General features: G+C 51.1%; 1 protein-coding gene across 1 annotated transcript in view; it reads right to left on the bottom strand.

Annotated features, from left to right (window-relative positions):
• CUX2 (cut like homeobox 2) overlaps positions 1-23191 on the bottom strand; it is a 234449-nt gene extending 211258 nt beyond the window's left edge. The window contains exon 1 of the mRNA XM_069497074.1: positions 23117-23191. Coding sequence (XP_069353175.1) covers positions 23117-23179 — 63 coding nt within the window. The 5' untranslated portion in view covers positions 23180-23191. The remainder of the gene's footprint in view (positions 1-23116) is intronic.
• Between the last annotated feature and the right edge of the window lie 2135 nt (positions 23192-25326).

Below are 25326 nucleotides of genomic sequence, written 5' to 3'. Positions count from 1 at the left end.
ACTGCCACTTTCCTGCCATAATTTAATTTCCCAGGAGGTTCATGTGACCTGCTAGAAAGACCATGTGAGTCAGGATCCCAAGGGCACTGGTGGGAGTGGGAGGTCCCCAGAAATCAGGCTACAGATGCTAAGTCTGGTAGGGGTAGGTGAGGAGGAAGGGGCTGCTTGGCGGAACCCACCCTCTGGCACAAAGGCCCCCTCTCCTGCACATCCCCAGCCAGGACTGCGCCCCCTTTTGGCAATACCCCTTTCCAGGTCAGCCCTCCCTTCCTCCAAGATCTAAGGAGCCTTGCCCTTAGAAAATAATACCAGTTCTTCACCATGACTCTCAAGGCCCTACGTCACATGGCCCTGCCACGTCTGCCACCTCTAGGATACAGAAAGCTAGCACTTGGGGACTCAGCAAAGTTGGAAGAGTCACTGGCCCCATTTTGCAGATGGGGAAAACTGGGGCCTAAGCAGGGCCCTCGCTGAAAACAAAAGGTCCAGGAATCAGGCAGCAAGGGCTCCTGCTCCCCTCCCTGCGAGGGCCTGGCTATCTCTGCCTAGAAGCCCCTCGACATGGGGGCCTTGGCCTTATCAACGACATTTGGGGGGGCACAGTCCTCTCTGCCCACACTCGGCACACTCAGTGGGCGTCTGTGCATTTTTCAGAGACCAGGTCGCCTAATTCCAGAATGGAAGCATATCTCTCCCCGACTCTTCCTGCCCCAGAAGCCCTGCAAAGAGGGGCTCCTCAGCTGACGAGTGGCCTGTCCAGCTGACCAGCGTGGCGGGTGCCACTCCCTTATAAAGACGTGGTAAAATGTCCCTTTGTGCCCACCCTCTCAGCCACCTTCCACCTGCTCTTGTACCTGAGATTTGAGAATTGCTCTCTGTCTGTGTCTGTCTCTTCCATGTTCTCCCCTCCTCCCCAGCCAGGGAAATGGGTAAAAATCTCCCAAGATCCCCAATTTAAAGTAAAGTCAGATCTTTTTCTCTCCCCTTCCTCACTACCTAATAATCACACTTGTGTGAAGTTGATGCTCTACATAACGAAAAGAGAGGCCTCCTTAGAGAGGGTACAATCAGACAATTTTTAAGATCATGGAGCATTAGACCATTCCCAACTGGGTTTACTAATCAAACAGCCAAATCCTTCATAACCAGCCAATCCCTACAGGGCAATTAAATCCTTCCCCTTTAAAATACTTGCCACACTGTCTGGGGACAGAAAGAAAAATTTGCAAAATTCATTTGATAAATTAGCCAGGGAAAAGAAAGGAGTGAATCAGGCTTTGTTCTTTTCATTTTTTTTAATTATGGAATTCACAATGCCTGAATAATGTTTAATAAGAACTATGAAAATTCCTAACAGTATTACAACACAACACAAAAGAATTAACCTGGTTACCGTGAAAAATTGCATATTTAATTAAGAACAGAGAGTTCAAAACTATCCAGAGATTTCAAAAGTGCTGTTGCCTGAGGGGCCAAATTACATGCTTCCAGGGCTGCTAACGGAGTTAGCACGTTCAGTCATTACCCAGGCGTCCCCATTAAGTGACTCTGGGCAGATGACATCAAATTCATTTCAAAAGCACCAGGAACTGAAGCATTCACTTGGGTAGTTTAAGGGAAAGCAACTATCCTGCTGGTACAAATCAGACCCCTTGTTGATAAAGGCAATAATTAAAGAATAATGTTAATTAGCTGCTTTTATTTGAAGAAAAGTACTGTAGTTGGAGTGCTTCCAGGCTGTTGAGGTGGGAGTCGCTGTTTCTGGAAGAGGGGGAGGCTGCTGGTAGAGTGGGGAGCACGGAGCCCACAGGAAGAGAGGGAAGATGGTGGGGGCCAGGGCAGGGAGCAAGACACTAGAGGAGAGCGCTGGCCGGGCCTGAGTCCCCATGTTGGAATCCGCTTGGTAACCTCGATGGCCTCAATGGGGCAGCTTGGAAAGCAAGGAAAGACGGTGCTGCTGGCATCTTGGGCACTGTCACCGTCAGGCCCACTTCCATCATGGCAGACTCTGGCAAAGCCAGCTCTGATCTCCCTCTTGGCCATTTCCTGTCGCACCCACTCCCCTCACACAGCCATCTCTGTCACACTGACTCCCTCCAGACAACCTTCTTTTGAACCCACTCCAGCTTGGCCACTTCGTGTCACACTCACTACCCACCACAAAACCTATCACACTCACTCCCCTCGCACAACTATCTCTGTCACATTCACACCCCACACACAACCTCCTGTCACACCCACTCCCTACTTGACCACTTCCTGTCATACCCACTCCCCTCATACAACCTCCTGTCACATCCATTCCCCTCACACAACCTCCTGTCACACCCACTCGTGCTTGGCCACTTCATGTCACACCCACTCTCTTTGGACAGCTATCTCTGTCATACTCTCCTCACACAACCTTCCTGTCACACTCCCTACTCACCCATTTCCTGTCACACCAACTTACCCCACACAACCTCCTGTCACACCTTCTCTCCCACTCAGACACTTCCTGTCACACTTGCTCTGTTCACAGCCTGTCGAAATTGGCCTTGAATCACCTGAACCACCACCTTTACTGTAGCAGATTGTCTTTTCCAAAGATGGCTGTCACAATATCTCTCACCACTCAGGCTTCTTGCAAGGTGACCTTGATGCTCCTTTCACTGAATGGTGAGGTCTGCAGCCTCTCCCTTCGAACCTGGGCCAACCTTTGTTACTGCCTCGACCAGGAGAGTGATGAAAGTTATGCTAGCAACTTCCAAGGCTAGAGCATGAAAACACCTTCACTTCTATCTTGCTCTCTCAGGATACTCCCTCTTGGAACTCGCCACCATGCTGTGAGGAAGCCCAATACAGCCCACACAGACAGACCACAGGGAGATGCCGTACACTGGTGTTCCCCCAGGTAGCTGAGGTTCTAGCTGACAGCCAGCATCAACTGCCAGATATGAGTTGTCAAGTCACCCCCAAACTTTGAGTCGCCCCAGCTGAAGCCCCAGCTATCACGGAGCAGAGACGAGCTGATTCAACTGAACTCTGTCCTAATTCTGGGCTCACAGAATCTGTGAGTATAAAATAATTGTTTCACCCCACTAAGTTTGGGGTGGTTTGTTACTCAGCACAAATGGCTGACACATTTACACAGATGCTCACAGACATGTATTTTAAGAACCATCCTCATCCTCAGCATCCCCCTTTCCTGCCTATATGAGAAACAGGTCGATGGATCTGACCACTGATGACAAGAACTCCTCCCAGAGAAAGCCATAATTAGCCTCCGCCTTTTGCCTCAGATCTCAACGGCCCCGGAGTCCTCCAGGGGCCTGTCACATGCGGTGGCAGGAAGGGCACAGCAAACCACACAACCTAGCCATGGAGGGGAAAGAAGGCAGGAAGCCCCACATTATGGAGGACAAAGCTGAGACCCCCATGCAGCCAACTGGCTGGCCCAGGACCACGCCTGGTTCACGGCAGAGCTAGCCTCAGCTCCGCCTGACTCCCAGCAAGGTGGTTGGATTCTCATTAGCAAGGTGCTTAATTAGGCAGCCTATCAATACATCCCACAGAAACAAATTATACTCGGCCCAAGCCCACTCACCTGCTGGGCGGCGGGGCCGGCCCCGCCCTGCTGAGGCCGCCATCCCGGGCAGGGGGAGGGAGACGGGCGTCAGTGGGGCTGCTAAGGCGGCCGGGCCAGCTGGGGGCTGGGAGCTGGGGGCTGCCTTCCTCACGACCCCCAAACTCAGCGGCCACACGGGAAGCAGGAGCTGGGCCTGGGTTTCTCTCCTCCCCACTCCAGGGAGGCAGAAGGCCTCAGCAGGCCTCACCCACCACGAGATGCCAAGATGCTCTGCTCTGCTAAGAGAATAATTTTTTTGCAGAGATGAATTTCACAAAGTAGGCCACGGGCTGTGGGACCAACCCCCTTGCTTGCGGAGGCTGAAGAGGATGTCCTCCAAGGGACCAGCCAGCTCAGAGAGACTCCCGGGCTCCTGCCCGAGGGGCCCAGGGTCCAACTACCCCAGGACATGAAGGGCAGGAAATAGGCCTGGCCCCTCCCAGTGACCCCTGCTGTGGCAACCAGCTCCGACTGTGGCCCCTGGGGCCCTGATGTCCCTGATGCTAGTCGGTGCCCACTCCCAGCAATCCTGGCCTAGGCCCCACTCCTGCCAGGCAGCACTGTCCACAGAAAGCCACCCACTATGACATCAGACCTTTATGAGGCAAACCTGCACATACAGTGGCTTCTGGGGAAGAAAGGGGGAAGTTGAGCGTACGGTAGCCCCTTCCCAACTAGACACCGTCCCTGCCTTGGGTATTAACGGAAATAACATGAGGCAAGACAGCCTGCGAACACAGACTCTGCAGTCAGACTGCCCGGCTCTGCTGTGTGACCTTGGACAAGCCACTTAACATCCCTGTGTCTCAGCTTCCTCTGCAAAATGGGCATATTAACAGTGCCTACCCCAAAGAATTATTATGGGAATTAAATGATGGTATTAGGAAGCACTTAGAGTCATGCCTAGCATGTAGCCACCCTTGGTAAGTGTTTGTTAAATTAAAATTTTAAAAATCTTCAGAGCTCTTCATCCCTGAAAGGTCCTATAAATTCTGTCCATTTTCTGGAATGGCAACACTGAGGCCAGAGAAGGCACAGTCACCTCTGTGCCAGTCACAAAGTTAGCACGGCTGATGCCTGGCACAGCGCCGCTAACTCACATGGCTACAGGGGCCACACAGGGAGGGCTCAGCTCAGTGGAGGCTGTGCAACATGGGAAACCACACCCCTGGAACCCAGCCCTGTGTGAAAGGCAGGTCCAGGGATGCCAGCTCTCTCGCTGAAGAAAAAGCCAGGAATCTGAGTTTTTAAAATGTGACCTCTGATCAAGCCACTGAGCATTCAGCACTTGCCAATCACCATACCCAGTACTGCACCTTTGATTCAGGGTAATGAGCTCACCACCTGATAGCAGAAACCAAAAAGGAACTGGGGAACCACCTGATAGTGTGGAAAGCATCGCAGGCCAGGATATGTAAGTGGGAGGTAGAGAAGCGGCCTAACCCAGTGTGGAGTCAGGGAAAGACAGCTCAGGCCTACAAAGAACAATGGGAACAGTGTTCCAGGCAGAGGGACCAGCAATTGCAAAAGCTGGGATGTGAGGAGTATGGCAGTTCGGGGACAGGGAGGATGTAGAAGTGGGGATAGTGAGACAGAGAGCTACGGCTAGACTCTTGGAAGCAGCTGGCAGATTTCTAGAAGCCAGAAAATCTTGGGGCTAAATCCCATCTCTGCTGGGGAAATGCTGTCATGTCCGTGGGAAGCCTCTGGATGTCTCTGGGCATGAGTGGGTTCGCACACTGCTTTCACTAGAGCAGGTGGACAGCCCTGGAATGGCCCCAGAGAAGCCATTTGGAAAGGGCAACCTTGAAGCAGGATAGTTTTGTAGTCATTTCCCTCCACGCTGCAGCCTGAAATTCTCTCTTGCCACTGCACTGATGGGCAGCAAACATGAAAGCAGATGACCAAACAACATATATGGGGCACCAGGTATGTGCCAGGCACCGGGCTGGGCCCCTCACAGGGACTGTCTCACTTCCTCCACACGGAGACCCTGTGAAGTGACCGGTTTTGTTCCCCCCATTTCAGAGATGAGCAAAGTGAGGCACGGAGAGGGGCAGTCCCCTGGCTGCCTCACACGCGGGCAAGAGCAGAGCCGGTCTGTCTCTGGCAGGAGCCTTAATCTGCCCGGCACCAACCTACCCCCTGGGGGTTTCCCCTTGAAGGGATCGAGCTGGGGCTGGGGAGCGGCGGCAGGTGCGGCAGCCAATCCTGAGGAGGCAGCACCCGCCGCTGGCCCCACGTTCCCCTGTCTCCGCTCCATCACAGTGAGATCAATTCTCAGGGGGCCGTGTTTAGCTTTGGGGAAATCATTAAATGCTACACCAAACTAGTCAAAATATAATTGCATGGCAAGGAGACATTGAAAGAAGCTCTGCCTGGGAGCATGAGCACACAAACATACACACACACTGACACACTAAGGTGCACACAGGGATAAAGACATACACTAACACACACACAGAGATACTCGTGGGTGAATGCAGACACAGGCATACACGTAAACACACAGTCAGAAGGACATAGACACACTCAGACACACACACCTACAGAAACACACTAAGATACACACACAAGGACACAGACATATAAACGTGAAGACCACAAACACACTCAAAGATATGTATACAGAAAGATGCAGACATACACACATAAATACACAAATACTGTCGCGCTACACTCACATCCATCCCTATTTGTTGATTTGACCATTTTTTGTTTTTTGGTTGGTTTGTTTGTTTGAGGGCCTACTATGTGCTCTGCCCTCTGCTGCTTGGTTCTGGAGACAAGCTGCTCTGTGCCGTCATGGTAATGAGAGTCCACAGAGGGAGGCAGGTGTTAGTCAGTAATCCACAGAGAGATGTTTGACCCCTGCTGTGGTAAGTGCTGTGGAGACGGGGGTGCACAGCCCCACGAGGCATGACACTGAGCAAGCTCCAAGGGTCAAAGAAGAGTTGATGGATGGCAGTGTGGGAAGACTGTTGCAGGCAGGGAGAGCAGGTCATGCACAGAGAGGTGTAGTGCCTAGGAAACTGAAGGAAGTCACGTGTGGCTGGAACATGGAGGGCACAAGGAATCTGGCTCAAGATCAAGAACAGTGGGAATATGCACAATTATAATGTACCAGTTAAAAAAAAAAGGGCATACTGGAATTAAGCTAATACAAATCTGAATCCAATTCTAAGTTAAGATATATATGGTAAACTCTAGAGTAACTTCTAAGAAAAACCTCAAAAAATATAGTTTTAAAAAAACCCATTAATAAAATTAAAATGCTATATTAGAATATATTCACTGAATGCAAAAGAAAGCCATAAAAGAGGGAGATAGGAACAAAAAAGACATGAGACATATAGAAAACAAAAGCAAAATGGCAGACATAAATTCTACTATATCAATAATAACATTAAATGTGAATGGATTAAACAATCCAACCAAAGAACAAAGGTTTTTAGACTGGATTAAAAAAAAAAACACCATGATCCAACTAAATGTTGTCTACAGGAGATACACTTTAGATTCAAAGACACAAATAGATGTAAAGTAAAAGGATGAAAAAAGATATGTAATACAAATAGCAACCATAAGAAAGTGCGAGTGACTATAGAAATATCAGACAAAATAAGCTTTAAAGCAAAAACCCATTACTAGAAAAAGAGGGACATTTGATAATGATCAAAGGGTCAACTGGTCAGGAAGATATAGCTAACAACTATAAACATATATGCACCTAGTAACAGAGCACCAAAATACATGATGCAAACGCTGACAGAACTGAAGGGAGAAATAGAAAATTCAACAATAATAGTTGGAGACTTAAATACCCCACTTTCAGTAATGCATAGAACAACCAGACAGAAGATTAACAAAGAAAACTCAGAAAACTTGAACAACACTATAAACCAAGAACAGAGGGTGGTGGTCAGTCCATGCTGAGCCTGGAAGGTCACTTTGAGGTCTTTACCTCAAGGCAATAGAGAGGCATTGGAAATAATTTTTTCTTTCTTTTTTCAAATTTATCTTTTTTTTAATTGATGTATACTATCTGTACACATTTATGGGGTATATGTGATATTTTATTACATGCATAGAATGTATAGTAATTAAGTCAGGATATTTAGGGTATGCATCACCTCAAGTATTTATCATTTCTATGTGTTGGGAATATTTCAAGTCCTCTCTTCTAGCTATTTTGAAATATACAGTACCTTGTTGTTAACTATACTTAACCCTACTCTGCTACTGAACATTAGAACTTATTCCTTCTATCTAACTGTATATTTGTACCCATTATCCAATCTCTCTTCATTCCCCCCGGAAATGGTTCTTAAAGGGTTTTTAATATTCTCCCTAGCTGCTGTGTGTCAACAGAGTGGGGGAGGCTGGAGTCAGTACAGGAAGGCAAACTGAGAGACCAAAACCCAGGGAGGAGGTGATGGGGGCACGGGTCTAAGAGCCAACGGAGGAGATGGCCCCTGGAGGTAGGGGGTGGGATGCAGGAGGCACCCAGGAGGCAAAATCCCCAGGATTTACCGATGGATTGGATGTGAGGGGCATGCGGGAGAGGGAAGCAGTCAGGGAAGCTCCCAGGTTTCTGTCCTGCAGACCTGGGTAAAGCCAACCCTAAGATGGAGACCAGGAGAGTTAGGTTTTGGATGTCTTCAGCTAGAGACATCTTTGAGACAGACACTCAAGAAAAGTCAATAAAGTGGCTTTTTAAAAGAAGAAAAAAAGACATGTCAAGAAGGCGGTTGTGTAGATAGGTCTGGAGCCCTGAGGCAGAGAATGAAGAGCTGGGAGGCAGATGTTGTGGATGTAGATGAGGTCACACAGAGAGGGCACAGAGAAGAGATGGACCTCAGAGGGACTGACACATTTAGAGGCCAGCTGGGGGAGAATGGGTCTGAAAAGAATCAGGGAAATGACAACAAGAGGTAGGAGGAAAATGAAAAGAACGTAGTGCCAGGAGGGCCAAGGGGAGGCTCTATAGGGGAGTGGTGGGTGGAGTGTGGGTGAGGGACACAGAAATGGAGATGGAGTGTGAGCCAGACATGTGGCTAGGCAGGGGAGAAGGACATGGAGTGGAGGGTTTCTCTGACCTCCCTTCCTTCATATACCCTATGCTTCAGTTTCCTTCTCTGCAGACCCGGAAGCAGTCCAACAGCACAGATGGGACCACTTCTGGCAGGCTCTGAGCATCACTCAGAGGTTGGGTAGTGCTGATCTGCACTGAATGGTGAAAACAGGGAGCCAGGGCCCAGTGGCAGGCCAGGTGACCAACCTTGTCCACCTCTTTGGTCACAGATACCCCCCTTGCCCAAAAAAGTCTCTCTCAAGGACCTTGCTGGGCTCCAATCTGCTACACGACAGAGCTTGGTCCTTCCTGGGCCCATCCAGGGGTGTGGTGACCATGGTTCCTGTGGCATCTCCTTGGAGGGAGGCTGCCCTCTGAGACCACCCATCCACTGCCTAGGCTAAAGGAGTTTATCAGTGAATATCCAGACTGGGAGTCGGGGAGCAGAGAACCACATGTCCCAAGCTTAGCATCCTCCCAGCAGCCTCCACCAACCTCATAGGCCTGTGGGGCCAGTGGCTGTCTCCCCGCTTGGCCCCCACAGCTGTGTGTACAGCCTTTGATTACTTTGTCGATGACAGTGGGTTATTTCTCTACCCTTGCTTCCTTCACCAGTCTATAAAATCCTTAAGAACAGGGACTGCTCCCTCTCCATCTTTGCATTCCTGGTGTTGGCTGAGTAGATGCTGTATAGATACATGCATGGGTGGGTAAGAAGGTTGCTGGGTGGCCAAGTGGATGAATGGATAGATGGATAGGTGTGTGGATAGATGCACAAATGGATGGATGGATGAATGAATACATGGATGGGTAGATGGATGGATAGATGGATGGTTAAGATCGGTAGAAATGGGGAAGTACAGCTAGATGAAGTATTGAGTGGATGAATATAGCAGATGAGTGAGTGGATTTATGAATGAGTAGATAAGAGAATGTTAGGTGGGTAATGGATAAGTGCGTGATGGATGGTAGGGAGGTGATCCCCCACCCCCTAATAGACTTTCAGTCTACAAGTACTCTCAGATTAGATAAAACTAAAGGGTGAAAAAATGTCTTTTTATTCTGTACTCCAGCCCACATTCCTTGTAACTCCCCAGGTATACACTCAACTCCTCTTACACCCAACAGCATCCTCCTATATGAGGGCCAGGACACGACCCCCTGAAACAGAGCACCCGCACACAGCCTGGGTTCTACTGCCACACCATCTTGGTCAGCTCACCTCTTCATGGTCCTTCCTAACACGTGGCACCTGGGAACACACTGGAAACCAGGCCCACAGAGACCAGTGGGCAAAGGGCCTGTCTCAGAGCATAACCCAACTCCCCACTACCCTCTTCCCACCAGCTCCATGTCAGTGGAGCAGGATGGCACCCCTTACCCACTGTGTACCTGCCACGAAAGGCCCCCAAACCCACACCAGCTGACCACTTGCACAGGGAACCAGCCATGCCCTTCCTGAGGATGCACAGCTGCCACCTAGCCGGGGGACCTCTCCAAACCCCACACCAAATGGTGCTCATCCTCAAAACATTTGTGTGCCCAAAGCCTTCCTACCACTCAGAACCCTCTCTGGGCAGAGATAATGACATCCAATTTGTCACAGAAGCTCTCTCTGACCTATTTTCCAAATGTCCCCTCCCCATTCAATATTCCCTATCAGATTAAAACCCACTGCAACCCAAACATAAACTGGATCCTGCTTCTCCCCTGCTTCGGACCCTCAATATCTTCCCACTTCCCTGAGAACAAAATCCAACCAGATTCAGCACCTACTATGGTCTACAAGGGCCTGTGTGACAGGGACCTACCTGCCTCTCTGGCCTCATCCCCTTCCCAGCCACACTGGCCTCACTTAAGTTCCTTGGTGTGCCAAATAGATTCCCACCCCAGGGCCTTTGCACAAGCTGTGCCTGCAGCTGTGAACTCTCTTCTGCCCGGACTCTACCCAACCTGCTCCTTTATATGGTCCTGGTCTCACAGTCTACATGTCACCTACTCAGTGCGACCATCTATAACCACCCTGAGTAACAGGTATCCCTCCATCTGGATCTCAGCACTCTGGTTGTTTCTTTCCTCCGCTGTTTCCATTTCTGTAATTACACATTTATTTGTTCAGCTTGCCCTTCCACACCCAGCACCTGGCACTGCTGGGCCCACAGCACATGCTCAATAAATATTTGCTACTTGCTGAGTAAATGTCCAATTCAGAGCAAAGACTCTGGCCAGACTGTTGGAGTTTGAGTCCTGTGTGACCTTGGGCAAGTGAATGGACCTCCTGGGCCTCAGTTTCTTCATCTGCAAGATGGCATAGCACTAGCGCCCACCCCAAAGGGTTGCTGTGAGGATTAAACCAAAGAACGAGACCTAAGAACCATTCTCAAGACCCAGCACTGGCCCCAAGTCTTTGCCCCATGAAACCAGAGCTCTGACAGAAAGCTCTGCCACGAAAGGAAAGAGCTTATAAAGATAAACGCAAAATGTAGAGTGTAGCTGATACAGTCACAGAAATTGGAGCTGGACTTGGCTGTTAAAAAAAAAAAATCTAAAAAACTTTTTTAATAAAGGCTACAAGTCTATCTCCTTCCTTCTTTATCAACGACACGATTTATTGACCAGGGAGGCCATATTGACTAAATAAATCTTGATAATGACCACAGCAGCAATCAATACCTGCTTATTATCAACCCAGGCCAAGAATTCCATCTTGGGAACGCAGGCCCGACCACAGGGCGCGCCACGCTGCTCCAGGACCCAGCGGGCGGGTGGGGATGGATGGCAGGGTGGGGCTCATATCCAGGCAGGGAGAGGGGAAACTTTCTCATTATTCATAAAACAAACCTTCCCCCAACCCTATGACTCTCAGGCTTTTGGGCCCAGATTCATTTCCATGAGTTGACACTGGCAAGGTGTTTTAAGAGGTTTCTGAAAAAGAAAATAAAGGAGAAAGATAAGCATCATGGCTGCAGATGGGAGAATCCCTGGGCAGGGGACAAGGAGCAGGCTCTGCCCTGGGACGGGCACCTCTGCCCACTAGTGGGTCCAGAACAGGGACATGGCCAAGAGACTTCTGGGCCTTGGGTTCAAGTCCCCTGGCTCTGCTGCTTGCTGGAATTGTGGCCTTGGACTCAACCTTCTGGCCTCACTCTGCCCAGCTATAAAATGGGGAGAGAAATAGTTTTCCCTTCATAGAGTTGTGAAAATTAAACGAGATAACTTTGTAAAGGGCTATGAACAGCGACTGGCATGCAGTAAGAAAAAGTGCAAGAGCTACTTGTTCAAGAAATCCCAGGCCTGCACGGGCCTCTCCAGGAGCTTTCTTCTGACCCCCCAAAGCCCGCAGAAGCCAGGTCTGGCCTTGCTAATGCCTGCCAAGCGGCATTTGGCGAGGCCTGACGCCCTGTCCCGTGCTTCTGTGTGAGGAGTCGGTCCCTCACAGCTGCTGGCTGCTGGCTCTGGTGGGCCAGGCTGGGACACTGACTGGCCCTTCCTAAGGAAGGCCCGGAATGAGACTCCTATGCTCGCTGGGTGCAGCTGGGGTCCCTGCGCCTGGCTTCTCTCATCTGATACCTGAGCAGCCAGTGCTGCAAAGGAACCTCCAGGCTCCACCCAGACTTGGGCACCCCTGAGCTGACCGGAGAGGCCTCACGGTTAGGAAGCAGCAAGACCAGGGTCCAAAGCGAGGTCTGCTCGCTCCAAGCCCATGCTCCCACCATTTCAGTGCTGCTCCAAGACAACTGAAATTCAACAGGAAATGCCCTCACATTTTAGCGATGATGATAATAATAATTGTTAATAAAGATAATAATAATGAAAACTAGTCACCATTTAGGAAAGGCTTACAATGTGCCCAGCCCTAGGCCAAGTGTTTACATTGAGCTGTTGCTTTTTACTTCTTACAACTCTTGAAGAAAAGTACTTCTGCTTCCAAATGACTATGAAATAGCAGCTTTATGAGGGCAGGACTTGGTCGGTTTTGCTCACTGCTGCACTCTTGATGCTTCAAGCAGCATCTGACACATAGCAGAGGCTGAATGATGTTCACTAAATGAGTGAATGGGCCAGGAGAGGTGGCTCACACCTGTCACCCTAGCACTCTGGGAGGCCGAGGCAGGAGGATCACCTGAGGCCAGGAGTTTGAGGTTGCAGTGAGTTATGATGACACCACTGAAGTCTAGGCAAGGGCAACAGAGTGAGACTCTGTCTTGGGGGAAAAAAAAAAAAGAATGACCTGTCTCAACAAACCGGCAACCTTTGTTTTAGACAGAAGAGCTGAGGCCCAGCCACAGCAGAAAAGATGCGATTTCAGTCCTGGTCTCCCACTATTTATAAACAGTGGTCCCTGGGGATGATGACAAGGAAAGCCCCTCAACCCTGGGATCACTGTCCAGAGGCCCAGGCCCCTCTGCAATGCCTGCTGGACTGGTCAGGTGGGCCCGTGGACCAGGCCTGGGAAAAGAATGTCATCAGGTCTGAAGACAGTAACTGGCTGTCTTGTGTCCCCCAAGACAGCCATCCCCCAGGCTGCAGGGACCGGCTTTGAGCTCTCTGTGACTGAGGCTACCAAACCATCACTAATGGCCCACAGCATGCCGGCAATTAATTAATGGATTTATTAATTAGGATGGGAGCCACCTCCCAGGCTGGAATTGGGGTCACCCTAAAGTGAGACTGACGAAGCTAAAGATAAATCCTCATTCGCCACAGGCCTGAGGCTGTGGGGTGAGCGACTTTCAAGAGCCGGTGGTGGGTGAAGCAGCTGGGGCCCCCCAAGGTGGAGTCGAGGGGCCACCACCCCACCTCACCCTTCCTGTGACATCCGACCACTCCATCACTCAAATATGGACTGAGTTCTTATCATGTCCCTGCCCTCCCCAGAGAGGGAGAGGACAGTAAACAGACGAACAGATAGGCACACAGGACCACATCAGGTAAAGTAAGAGGAAGGAGGCGGGTGGAGCTGTTTTGGAGAGAGGTCAGGAAGGACCTCTCTGAAGAGGCGACAGTTTAGCAGAGCACTGAGCCAACTGTGGGAGGGAGATGTCTGGGAAAGTGTCCCAGAGAGAGGGAACAGTGGGGTGAAAGCCCTGAGGCTGGAATGTGCTGGGTGTTGAGGAACAGAGAGGAGGCCACGGGTAGCATGAATTAAGAAGGGGAGAGTGACAGGGGATGAGGGGGGAGGATGAGGGGGGTCACACAGGAAGAGGGACCAATGAGCCAAGTAGGAACAGGCAACCAGGAGGGACAGCTCGCCCAGCTCCCAGCAAGCCATGACAGGGACCTCGGCTGAGTGTCTCCAAGCACTGGGAGCCTCATGTAGATGTCCCAATACTACTTCATCGCTCCTGTCGGGCGGCATGGCCCTCTGAAAACTGGACACGAAGGCAAGATTATATGGCAAGGAGATGTGCACCTGCCAGAGGAAACCAGCGTGAAGGAGAGAGGCGAGGAGGGAATGAGAGAAGGAAGGAGGGAGGGAAGGAAGGAAGGAAGGAGGGAGGGAAGAAGGAAGGTAAGTGGGTTGGTGGAAGCTTCTAGATTGCTATGGAGCTGCAGAAGAGTCCCATGTGTCCCAGGTAAGAGTCTGCTCCAGAATCCCTGCTGCGCTCCGTCCCCAGCTGGGCCAGCTGCAGAGCGAATATCAGCACAACACCTGGGAAAACCACACTCCCTGAAGGCAGAGCTCCGCCGTCTGGGCCACCATCGGGGGTGCAGCGCCACACCCATCTTCCAGACGGGAAGACCGAGCCTCAGAAAGGGGAAATAACTTGCCCAAGGACACACGGCCAGGAAGTGGCAGAGCCGGGATTTGAGTCCTGGCTGCCCTACATGCACAGTCACAGATGGAAGTGGGAGTGGAGATCGAGAAGTGGACCGAATAGCTCGCTAAAAAATAAAAGTGATACTCAAGGCTTTTACAGTGTTTGCCAGTTCACAAAGTGCCTTTCCTCCCAGCCACACACGCAGCGTCGTATTTTCTCCTCTATCCTTGCTCCCAGCTGGCAGGTGACAGGAGTGAAGAAGGGGTAGGCCCAACGGCCTGCTAGAAATCGGCGCTCCAGCCCCACCGCTTCCTTCAGTTCCTGTATGCACAATTCCTCCACCAGCCTCAGGGTCTCAGCACATGCTGTTCCCTCTTCTGGGATGCTTTTCCCTGACCTCGCTTTTGAGATCTCTGCTGAAGGGTCACTTCCTCCAGGAAGCCTCCCTGAGGCCCAAAGTCAGGCGGTTCCTTTGCCACATGTTGTCTCCCAATCTATTCCCAGTGTTTGACTATACACCCGTCTGTCCAATGACACATGCTTCCCACCTTCCCGTCATCTGTGGGCTCAGGGAGAGCTGGCACTCGCCTTCCTTGCTCATTGTGATGCCTCCCATATATAATTATTAGTTATATTTATGTTACCTATTGTTATTACTTATATAATTACTAATTGTAATTATTAATTCTACCATGAGTGGTGAATATACAGCTCTGAAGAAGAATAGCAATTATTATTAATTTTAACATTATGTAGTGCTTCTATGTGCTGGGAACAGATCTCAGCACTTCACATGCGTTAACTCACTTAATCTTCACAGTTCTTAAGGAGATGGCTACTACTATTATCTCCATTTTACATATGAGAAAACTGAGGCCCAGAGAGGTTAAGTGATTTATCCAAGGTCACACAGCTAGTAAGTGGCAGAGCTGGGACTGAAACCCAAGCCGTCTGGCTCCAGAGTCCACACTAAATGTCTTTGGGGGTGGGAAGGTTCAGGGCTTGATTCTGCAGCCCACACCATACCCCGTTACATACCCGTACCCACGGGTGCTCATAATGGACAACAGGCATTCCAGAAGGTATCCCCAGCAGTGCGGCCTCTGAGGGACCACCCCACTTGGGGAAATCTGCCCCCGCCCAGTGGCCCTGGTGACCCCTGTGGTCTCCCACCCACGGCGCCCCCACACCACGCCATCGCCATCGGCTGGACAAGTCAATCGACCATAATGGTTCCCGGGGAGCCATTTACCCCGTCCAGTTTGAGCGACGGCGGCTCGCGGAGTCTTAAGCACTGTTGGGCTCCAGGCGTCTCCGGGCAGACGACCAGCTCAGGCCAAAGAGGCCAGAGGATTGATTTTTTTTCTTTCTTTCTTTCTTTTTAATGACAAATGCGTATCCTGGAACTGCTGTTTCATTTGGCTCAACTGAAGGATGGCAGAAGCTGGGGGTGGCGAGATGAGGAGGGGCCTGACGGTACAGCCACAGGTCCACCTTTGGGGGTGACGGAGCTCCTGGGGAGAAGCAGAGACAGCAGGCTCTGTAACCTGCTAATCACGTATCTTCATGAGACTTGTCAGGAACCTTTTGTTTTTTCTGGAAATGCAGGCTCTTCTGACACCAGGCACCTGGAGAGAGCAGCCAGGGCCCTTGATGGCCACAGAGAAATAGGACCCTCCTTGGGGACCCCTACAGCTGGCCTGACCCACTGCAGACCCTTGACCAGGGACCTTTGCATTGGAGGTTCCCTCTGCATGGAATACCTTTCCAGGTTTCCACTCCCCTTTTCCATGGGACCAGCCGAGTGTGACCAGAGCTTCTGATTCATAAAGGGCCCTGGAAATCTGGTTTTCTTAGATAAAATCTCCTGTGTTTTAGATGCTGACAACTTGTACAAAAGTGTTTTTAATTACTGCACTACTCTGCGGGCCAGACATAGCTCCCAGTCTATAACTTCTGTGGTCAGAGCTCCAAAAATATAAGGCATTACATATAATATTAGTAATATACTAATATAGTAAACCCCCAATGGAGTAAGAGAGAAGAGAAAACTTGCACAGAAATCTCTGAAACAGCCTGCAAGACCAGCAAGTTCCAGCAGCTGCTGTTTATTTGGTTTTCTCTTCCCTCTCTCACGCTCTAAAAATACCAACAATAAGAAGACACTTACAGAGCAGTAACTGTGCCCCACACTGTGCTACACACATTCGTATTCAAAGTGGTTTGATCTTCCTGAACAATCTAGAAGGCAGAGACTATTACTAGTCTCATTTAAAGATGAAGAAAGTAAGGCTCAGAGAGGTTAAGTGACACATCCAAGATCACACACGGGTAAGTGATGGAGCCAGGATTTGAACCCAGGCAGGGGCCCCTCATCATCCTGGCTCTTTGTGCTTCCCTCTTGAGGGAAAGGATAAAGAACAAGTTTCTGGAACTGAGTTTGATCTACCTTAATACTCTTAACTGAAAAGGTAAAACTTTAGCCACGCCACAGCCTGTATGATAGTCATCATGTACGGTTGGCAAGCTACAGCTCTCAGGCCAAATCCAGCCCCCTGCCTGTCTGTGTAAATAAAGTTTTATTGGAACACAGCCACGCCCGTTCATTCTTATTGTCTATGGCTCCTTTCATGCTACAATGGCAGAGGAGACGGGCTGCAACAGAGACTATATGGCCCACAAACCCTAAAGTATATTAGCATCTGCCTCTTTACAGAAAAAATTTGCCACGTCTGAGGGTGGACCTAGAGTGTCGAGAGATACCACACTGAGAGGGTTCTGAGGTCAAAATCCTCTGAGAAACACTGCAGCGTCCTCAGAGATGTGGGAGCACATTTGCATATTACAGAGGGAAAGAGAGTCATGGAAGCTTCTTTAGCCTTCTTTGGGCTGTGTGGTCATGACATTCGGGCTGAGACTGAATGTAATGAAGGAGCCAGCCATAAGAAGATCCGGAGGACAAGAGTCGCAGGCAGAGGAAACCGCAAGTGCAAAGGCCCTGAGGTGGGAATATGTGTGATGTGTTTGAGGGACAAAAAGCAAAAAAGCAGGTCATTGTGGCTGGAGCAAGGTAACTGGGGGAGAGTGGCTGGAGAGGAAGCCAGAGAGCTACCAGGGGATCAGTTAGGGGCAAGGAATTTGGATTTTATTCTAGGCATGATAGGTGTATAATGTCTATATCCTACAATGCACTACAAGGCATTTTTGTGACGGGCTCATTCCGGCTTAGAAACCAAGTAATTCCATCCTACATATAATTTCTTGTCTCAAAAAATTGCTTAGAAGGTCAATAGTCCCACCACCACCACAACCACAGCCAAGGTCATTAGAAGCCAACACATTTAACTGGCCCACAAAGCACGTCAGTATCCATCATTTTTGCAACAGCCCAGTATGGTAGACAAAGCAGGCACAGCCAGCCCATTCGATGAACTAGGAAATGGTGTGTTGGATGGTTCACACAGGGGTGCTGGAGGCCACACAGGCTACAGATCTTGGGGTCCTTCCCCACTGCCAACCACCTCTACCATCCCTGATACCATCAATATAAGCCACCATAATAACTAAAGAGCACCCCGAGAGGAAAAAATCAAACAGAAGATCAGAGCCTGAATCTTAAGGCCAGGAATAAAGGAAGGTCACCACCTTGGTCCCCTTCCCGCCCTCAACATCTGCCAAGGCTGGCCTCTGAATTAGATAACCAGGAAGCTGCCGGAAATTCAGCCCTTTAGAAGCAGCACAGAAAACCACAGTTTCTGGGCAGCCCCGTCTACCATCACCCAGGAGCAAATTTAGCACCAGCCAAGGTGCTCACGTTTGAAATCCCATCTGCCAGAAGAAAGGTTACCACGACAGAATGTCAAGTTCAAAGATAGAATCCTCTTTTTAACAGGAGAGTTAAAAAAAATTATATGAAAAAAGAAAAAAGAAAGAAAGAAAGAAAGAAAAAGGAAGAAAAAAAGAAAAACCACCACCACCATCAGAAAAGCTGTTCCCCCTGGTCAAAATAGCACCGTGCTCATCTGAAATAACCCACCGAGACACTCATTTGCTTCTTTTGGCTGGTATGTGCTTTCTCAATTTTCTACAGTGAATTCAGGTATTAATAAAAGAAATTTCAAGACCCCCAACAGCAAAAGCAGCGCAAGATGAGATGTTGCTCATTTTTCTTCTAGCATGCAAAGACAGGGCCCATCTTTGGGAAGCAATTTCTGTCAAGTTGAGAAACCACAATTTTGGGATACCCAGAAAAGACTGCTGGGTTCCTTAAATAAATTCTCAACACCTGTTTCTAGCTCCTTCTGCAGAAAAGGCCCGCAGGGTGTAGGTTCTAAGGACTTGGAGAAGCAGGTGGAATGGGGTCACCCACTGGCCAGACTTATAAGGCAGCCCAGGGGTCTGGAAAATCGTTTGTCTTATTCGCAGAGCTGCTGCTACAAATCTCCCCACACCCACTGTGTCCCTCTGCTCCTGTCCCCACCTCCTCGCCTAATGCCAACCCATCTCGTGGGCCTGGGCCACGCCAAGCCCTGTCTGCTCACACTCCCCACCCCGGCAGCAATTCCATTACAGTGAAGTTTCCAAAGTTAGGATTCCGCCAACAGGGCTGATAGCTTATTTACTGCTGTCATCTATAGAAAGAGGAATTTTGACACATTGTTAAATGATAGCACATTTAGATAAGTCAAGCTGTCAGAGGCTCTAATGGATGTCTAAACTCTCTGTGGCTGATATGTAAAATTTATGCACTTCAGAATATCATAAGGTTATAATATTTTAATCACATCCATGCTCTTTTCTAAACTTTGAACAGGGAAAAACATTCAATCAAGCACCATCTCGCTCCCCCGCGCCAAGAGATCAAACCCTCCCAGAAGTTTCTCCAAACTCCTTAGAAAAGTCCAGCCTCTCTTGCTCCTTCTGTTCATCTTCCTCCTAATTGCTTACACCCCAAGCTGAATCTGTCTCTTCCTCCAAAACTCACACTATGTGGTCTGACCAGCCAGGCTCTTTCCTCCCCAGAAACACAGGTGTGCATTTAGGCTGAGCACCCTCATTTGGACTGGGTACTCTCCACTCTTTTTAGCTTCAGTAACCCTCTTCGAGGGGGAAAAATAGATAGCATGGGAGACTGAACCCAGAGCTTCATAAAAAAAGTGGCAAAGTTAAGCAGAAAAAGAAAATCACAAAGGTATGAATCCAGTTACGACGATTATACACAGAAAAGCCATAAAAAAATACTGCATTAGTAATGTTCACCATAAAGCAATCTTATAACCAAATGAAATATGCCCAGCATTATCTTTGGATGGAATTTTATTTCTTCTCGTTTCCTGAGCTGCTAGCAGCAGAGGCAAAAGAGAAGAAAAGATGGGGGAAGCAGTTTCCAGGGTGCGAGCATAGGATAGGGTACTGCATTTCAGAGCATCTTCACCATTAGCCCACAAGTCATTAAGGTTGTTGACTGACTTCCAGCCTAGGAAGACAGTCCTGCTGCGTTCAGAGACGGCACTGGGAGGAACAGTAACTGGACTGCTTTCATTTATGAAAAATATATATTTCCGGAGGGCTGTATGCCAGGCTGGCACAAGGTCACCTTTCTTGCCAGGATCAGTGTGGCGTCAGCAACATGGTGTGGCCTGGGGACACAGGGCTGGCTGCCTTTGCTGCCTCGGCCACTTTAATGCTCAGCAACCAGGCTATGAGAAACCATTCAACCTGAACAACCAGGAATTAAAGCCACACACCTCCTCACAGGCAGCTTGGCCCTGAGATGAGTGGGCCCAATGTCCTGGGCCTGCGTGGGGCCTGGGATGGGGACTTGCCTCTTCTGCCTGTATTTCAGAACAAGCCAGCAGAAGTTTTCCTTTCTGGTTAGCTCCCCTACAAGAGGAAAGCGGGGAGGAGGAAAAATGAAAATAAAAGTGTGGCACAGGAGTCATTAGCATTACGTACGAGAGAGGATCCCGGGCGAAAGTGCTAAGGCTCATAATCCGTTTCTAACAAAAATGCCATCAGTGAGAATATGGGGGTGGGGGGGAGTCTGGGGCCTGTTGGGCAGGGGAACAACTGAAAATTTCAGGATGGGGGTGGGGAACGTGCAGATGTGACGGCCTAAATGTTTGCACGCGGCCACGGCTGCCACATTTATTTCTTTGCTCTCTAGAAGTGTGCAGCCTTTCAAACTCCCCCAGGGACACCCCCCTCCACTTAATATCGATGTAAATGAGCTCACCCCCCCTTCCCTGAGAGCCTTCTCATTTTTGTGCCAGACACACCAGCCATTGTCTTAATGAACAAGCCCCCTCCCATATACACCCCGTGGGAGGAGAGGTCTTAGCCCCGTTTCCCCATCACCTGAACAAACCTCTCCGCCACCCCCCTACCTTCATCCTTTCCAGTTCAAATTTGCTTTTCCATTTCAGCATCTTCTAAAACCCTAACAAAGGGTTCCCAGATCAATGGGAGTCCAGCTGGAATGAAGATTTGGGTGACCTCAACAGCTCCACAAAAGACCCCTGGGCACAAGACTGAAAAGAGTGAGGTTCAAACCCCTTCCCAGCTCAGAAATCGCCCCCTGGGAGCCGCACCCACCCTTCAGCACCCAGCTCCAGCCTCTCCCCCACTGCAGCCCGAGCTCCCCGGATTGAAAACGAGTTATCTAATGAAAATTGTGTTAACTGACATTCCGGCCGACTGGGAGCAAATACCAGCGCTGTAAATCTCGCCGCGGAAATTTTCTCCAGCCCAGAATAACAATAGGACCCTGCAAAGGGCTTTCGCCAGCCCTTCTGGTTCCTCTCCTCTTGTCTGCCACGTTCTTGTCATTCCTTATGTTACAGAACATCAATCATAAATAAAGACGCTGTCCCCCAGCCATGCCCGGGTCTCATTTACAAACATTAGCAGGGAATACGATTACCATTGGCCTTCGTGCCAAGCCCAATGTGGCTGCCCAACTCTCTCTCTCTCTCTCTCTCCAACCCCCACTCCTCCAGAAAGGCCACTTTAGCATCATTTAAACCGGCAAGCACAGCTCGCAGCCCTGCCCGTCTCAGCTGGCCACCAAACTGTAGCCCCAACTCGAGTGAGGACCTGGAATTGCAAGGCACTCGGCAGTTATTAACTGCATGCCTGAGTGCCCCGATTTTCTCCCTAGCTCAATGGCTTTGGGGGAGGGGGCGAGCGAGGAGTGGGGCGTTAGGAAGGACCGGGACTGGGAAGCGACCAGGACGAGGGAAAGAGGGGCTGCTGGAACCACTTATCAGAAGAAACTTAACGAGATTTGGAGGCAGATTAAAAAAAAAAAAGTGGGTCCCTTTTTATCTCCAGAATGATGCTCTCACATCTTCCGCGAATGTCACGGCCAAGGCAGGATGCTCTAATCGCCGGGTTATCAGCACCATTTCCCCGCCTCTTATTCCCGCTGCACCGGCCGACTTTGCGAGACTCCAGGGTTTGGGGGGCTTGCCAGCAGCGTCCTGGGCACCCCCAGAAAGAACAGAGGCCGCAGCTGTGCCTCCAGAGCGCGTTCCCTGAGGTTCCACCTCCCAGCCCTGGCTCCTCGGGGGTTGGCAGAGAACACCCCCAAATCTGGAGGAGACACACAGACTCCCAGAAAGGGGGAGTTGAGAAGAAACTGCTGGGGTTTGGGAAAGAGTCACCCTAGGGAAGGAGAGGGAGAGAGGAGAGACGAGGGGAGATAAAGAGGGAAGGAAAGCAGAGATGGAGAGAGAAAAGAGGGGAGCGGCGGGGAGGAAAAGCAGGGGCAGAACAGAGCGAGGAAATCTCTCATTTAAAAGTTCCCATGGGCCCGAGGGCCGGGAGTCACCTGCTCTGTGCGGCTCCCGGCTCTCCACCGCCCGGGAGACAGGAGCGCAAACTTGCGCGCGCCGGGGCCCATCTCCACCGCCCGTCTGCATCCAGACTTGAGAAGGGGATGGAAGGGGGGGGAAGGCAAGAAGCAAAGACGAACCCCGAGACCCCGGCCCGAGGAGGAGAAGTCTGCCGGCGCGGGTTGCCAGTCTGGTGGCGGTGGCTCGGGCGGCAGTGGCGGCCCCCGGGTGGCGGCGCGTCCGGGCTGCGCAGCCAGGCGGGCAGCGGCGGCGGAGGTGCCGGCGGGCGGCCGGGCGCGGAGCCGCCTCCTCGCCAACCCCGGCTGCCTCCTCCTCTCTTCTCCTCCTCCTCCTCTACCTCCCCCTCCTGCCCGCCAGCTCCCTCCCTCCCTCGCCCGAGCCCTAGCCGGGTGCGGACAGGCTAGGGGCGCGCTCCGCGGCCTCCCCGGGCGCCGCGAAGTTGGGAGGCGCGCAAAGTGCTGCGCAAGGGGGGCAGCCGGGGGTCCCGCCTGCAGCCCCCTGCCCCGGGCCGCGGCCCCTGCCTTCCCCGCGCCTCGCCCGGCCACTCGCCCGCCGGTTTGCTCCCCCGGCCGAGGGCTCACTAGCGCTTCTCCATGGTCGCGGCGGCTAATCGATGATTGAACCGAACAAAGAGCAGCGGCGAGATCAATTCCTAATACCTATCGATGGGCAGCGGGCAGCCGAGCCCCGGCGAGCCCCGGCAGCCGCCGCCCGCCGCCCCGGGGCGCCCGCCTGCCCGTCCGGGGACCTCCCCAATGCGCCCAGGGCGCGCCCGGGGACTCCCCACGGCCGCACGGCCGGCGCTGCCCGCACTAACCTGGAGTCGCCGTAGATCAAATCGCTTCCAATATTGAAACATCGATCCCACATTGGCGGCCATCTTGGGGGCTATTCGAGACGCGCACACACAAGAGTTTGGCTTTTCTCAATGGCTGCACTCAATATCCGGGCTGGACTCCCCCCAGCCCCGGGGCCGCCGGCGGCCGCCGGGGCCCTGCGCACCGCGGCCCGGGGCCCCTCGGGCGCCCCCCGGCCTCCTGCCACCCGCTGTCCCTCGGCGCCGCCGCGCCGCCGCCGCCGCCGCCGCCGCCGCCGGGCCCGGGAGCCGTGCGCCCCCCCCACGACCCCCGGAGGGCGCGGGCGGAGCGCGCCGGGCGGGGAGCTCGGCACCCGCCCGGGGGAGGCGGCCGGGGATGGGGTGGGAGGGGAGGGGTGGGGGGGAGGCAGCCTCTCCGAGAGGCGCCGGCGCCACCGCTGCCCTGCTTGCAGCCGGCTCCCGGGCCCGCGGAGCGCTCGCTGCATCTCCCCCCCAAGTCCGGGGTCGGTGTGCCGCGCGATTGCACTTGACTTTGGCTTTTTGCAAACTTATCAATACTGACGTAACGTGCTGATCAATGCAAAGGGAAGTTTGGGGGGGGGGTGCTGCGGGAAGCAGGCGCGCAGGGCGCCTGCCCCCCTCTGCACCTGTCTATCCCCTGCTCCCAGCATTGCACACTTGAAAAAAAAAAAGTTAATAGTTTGCAATGCATTTTTTTTCTTTTGCAATCGGAGCACACACAACACGTGCCTCAGGCTGCCGCCGCTCCTCCGCCAGATAGGCTTGGGATCCAAGGGTTGCAGCCCGCACTTGGGGCTGCTAGACTGGCCGGCGGGCGGGAGGGTGGCATCCGCCCGGGGGCGCCACTGAGTCATGGGAAATGTCACCACTGCGGTGCACGGTTTCCATGCCACTATATTATTATTATTGGTGGGTCGTCTTAGCCATGGCTCAGGGTTCTTCGCCTGGCTGGGGGTGGGGCGGGGCTTCAGGTCTTCTGTAATAGCGGTTACTGTTATTATTTGGGGGGTCTTTAACCCAATTGTAGGGGATCCCCCACAACTTTGCAATGTAAAGACCTTTTACTGTTTTAATTATTATTAGAGGTGGTTCTTAACCAAACCTCTGGAGGGCCGTTTCCCCCAGTGGGCTGGTTTTATTGCTATGACTATTGAGGGGCCCTTGCCGTGCTGTGGGGGCTCTGGATCTTTAACGACTGGGAGGCTCCTGCTATTGTTATCCTCACTGTTATTCCAGGGTCCATCCTTTGCAACATGACGTTCCGTTATTATGATTGTCTTTGGGGAGCGTCATTAGCCTAGCTCGAGGGAGGTTCTGGTCTTTTGCAATTCCTCCCACTCTGGACAACAGAGGTGACCAAATTTCTTGTTTTACATTTTTCCTTCTCTTCTCGCCTCTGTGCAAGCCTGAGGTCCCCAGTTCCCTCCCAACATCTCACCCCTAGGAGAAACTCATACTCCCAGCCCCCTCCATCACCAACTACTTACCCTCTTTCCCTGATCCTGGGGTCACACTTCCTCTCTGGCATGTGCCCCTGCCACATACCACTCCACTCTCATCGTCACCCAAAAATGGGGGCATTTTCCCCTTTTCCTTGGATCAAAAGATTTGCTTTTATGGACAGCAAATGGAAATTATATTCTTTTTATGACCCAGCTTGGACTTCTGACATCACTCTTGGTCTGGGACAATAGATCAATACAGTGGGTTATAAAAAAGATAAAGTTTAGAAGAGTTGTAAAGGAAAGAGAATTGTGATGGATATTTTTGATGATTTTCCAATACTCGTGTCTCAGAGCACGTGCTTCAAGGCAATTAAAGTTTTTAATGTAATGTAAATAATTGTTTCATAAATGCTTCAGAAGAAGGTGTGATCTTTGTGAGCAATCATTCGAGCTGTTTAAAAAATGTAATGTGATTTAAACAAGGATACAGTATTTCTGTTTCCATCCCCATACATTTTCCATGAGGTCTGGGTAAATATATGAAGGCAGGAGTTGAAAGACTCCTAAGACCAAAAGTACAGCGTTCACCAACATGTAATGAATTAGGCCTAGTTAGCAATTCCGAGTGGCCTGTTTCCCTGCCAGATTAAATTGCACGTGATGTGTGGTTTATCTCAGCTCTCGATAACTTCACGTTTAAATTACAGCTCTCATTCTGCAAAATGAATTTAGGGAAATTTCATA

The sequence above is a fragment of the Eulemur rufifrons genome, chromosome 21 (genome assembly GCF_041146395.1).
Source record: "Eulemur rufifrons isolate Redbay chromosome 21, OSU_ERuf_1, whole genome shotgun sequence".
Lineage (NCBI taxonomy): Eukaryota > Metazoa > Chordata > Mammalia > Primates > Lemuridae > Eulemur > Eulemur rufifrons.
This window is presented reverse-complemented; position numbering and strand designations above follow the sequence as displayed.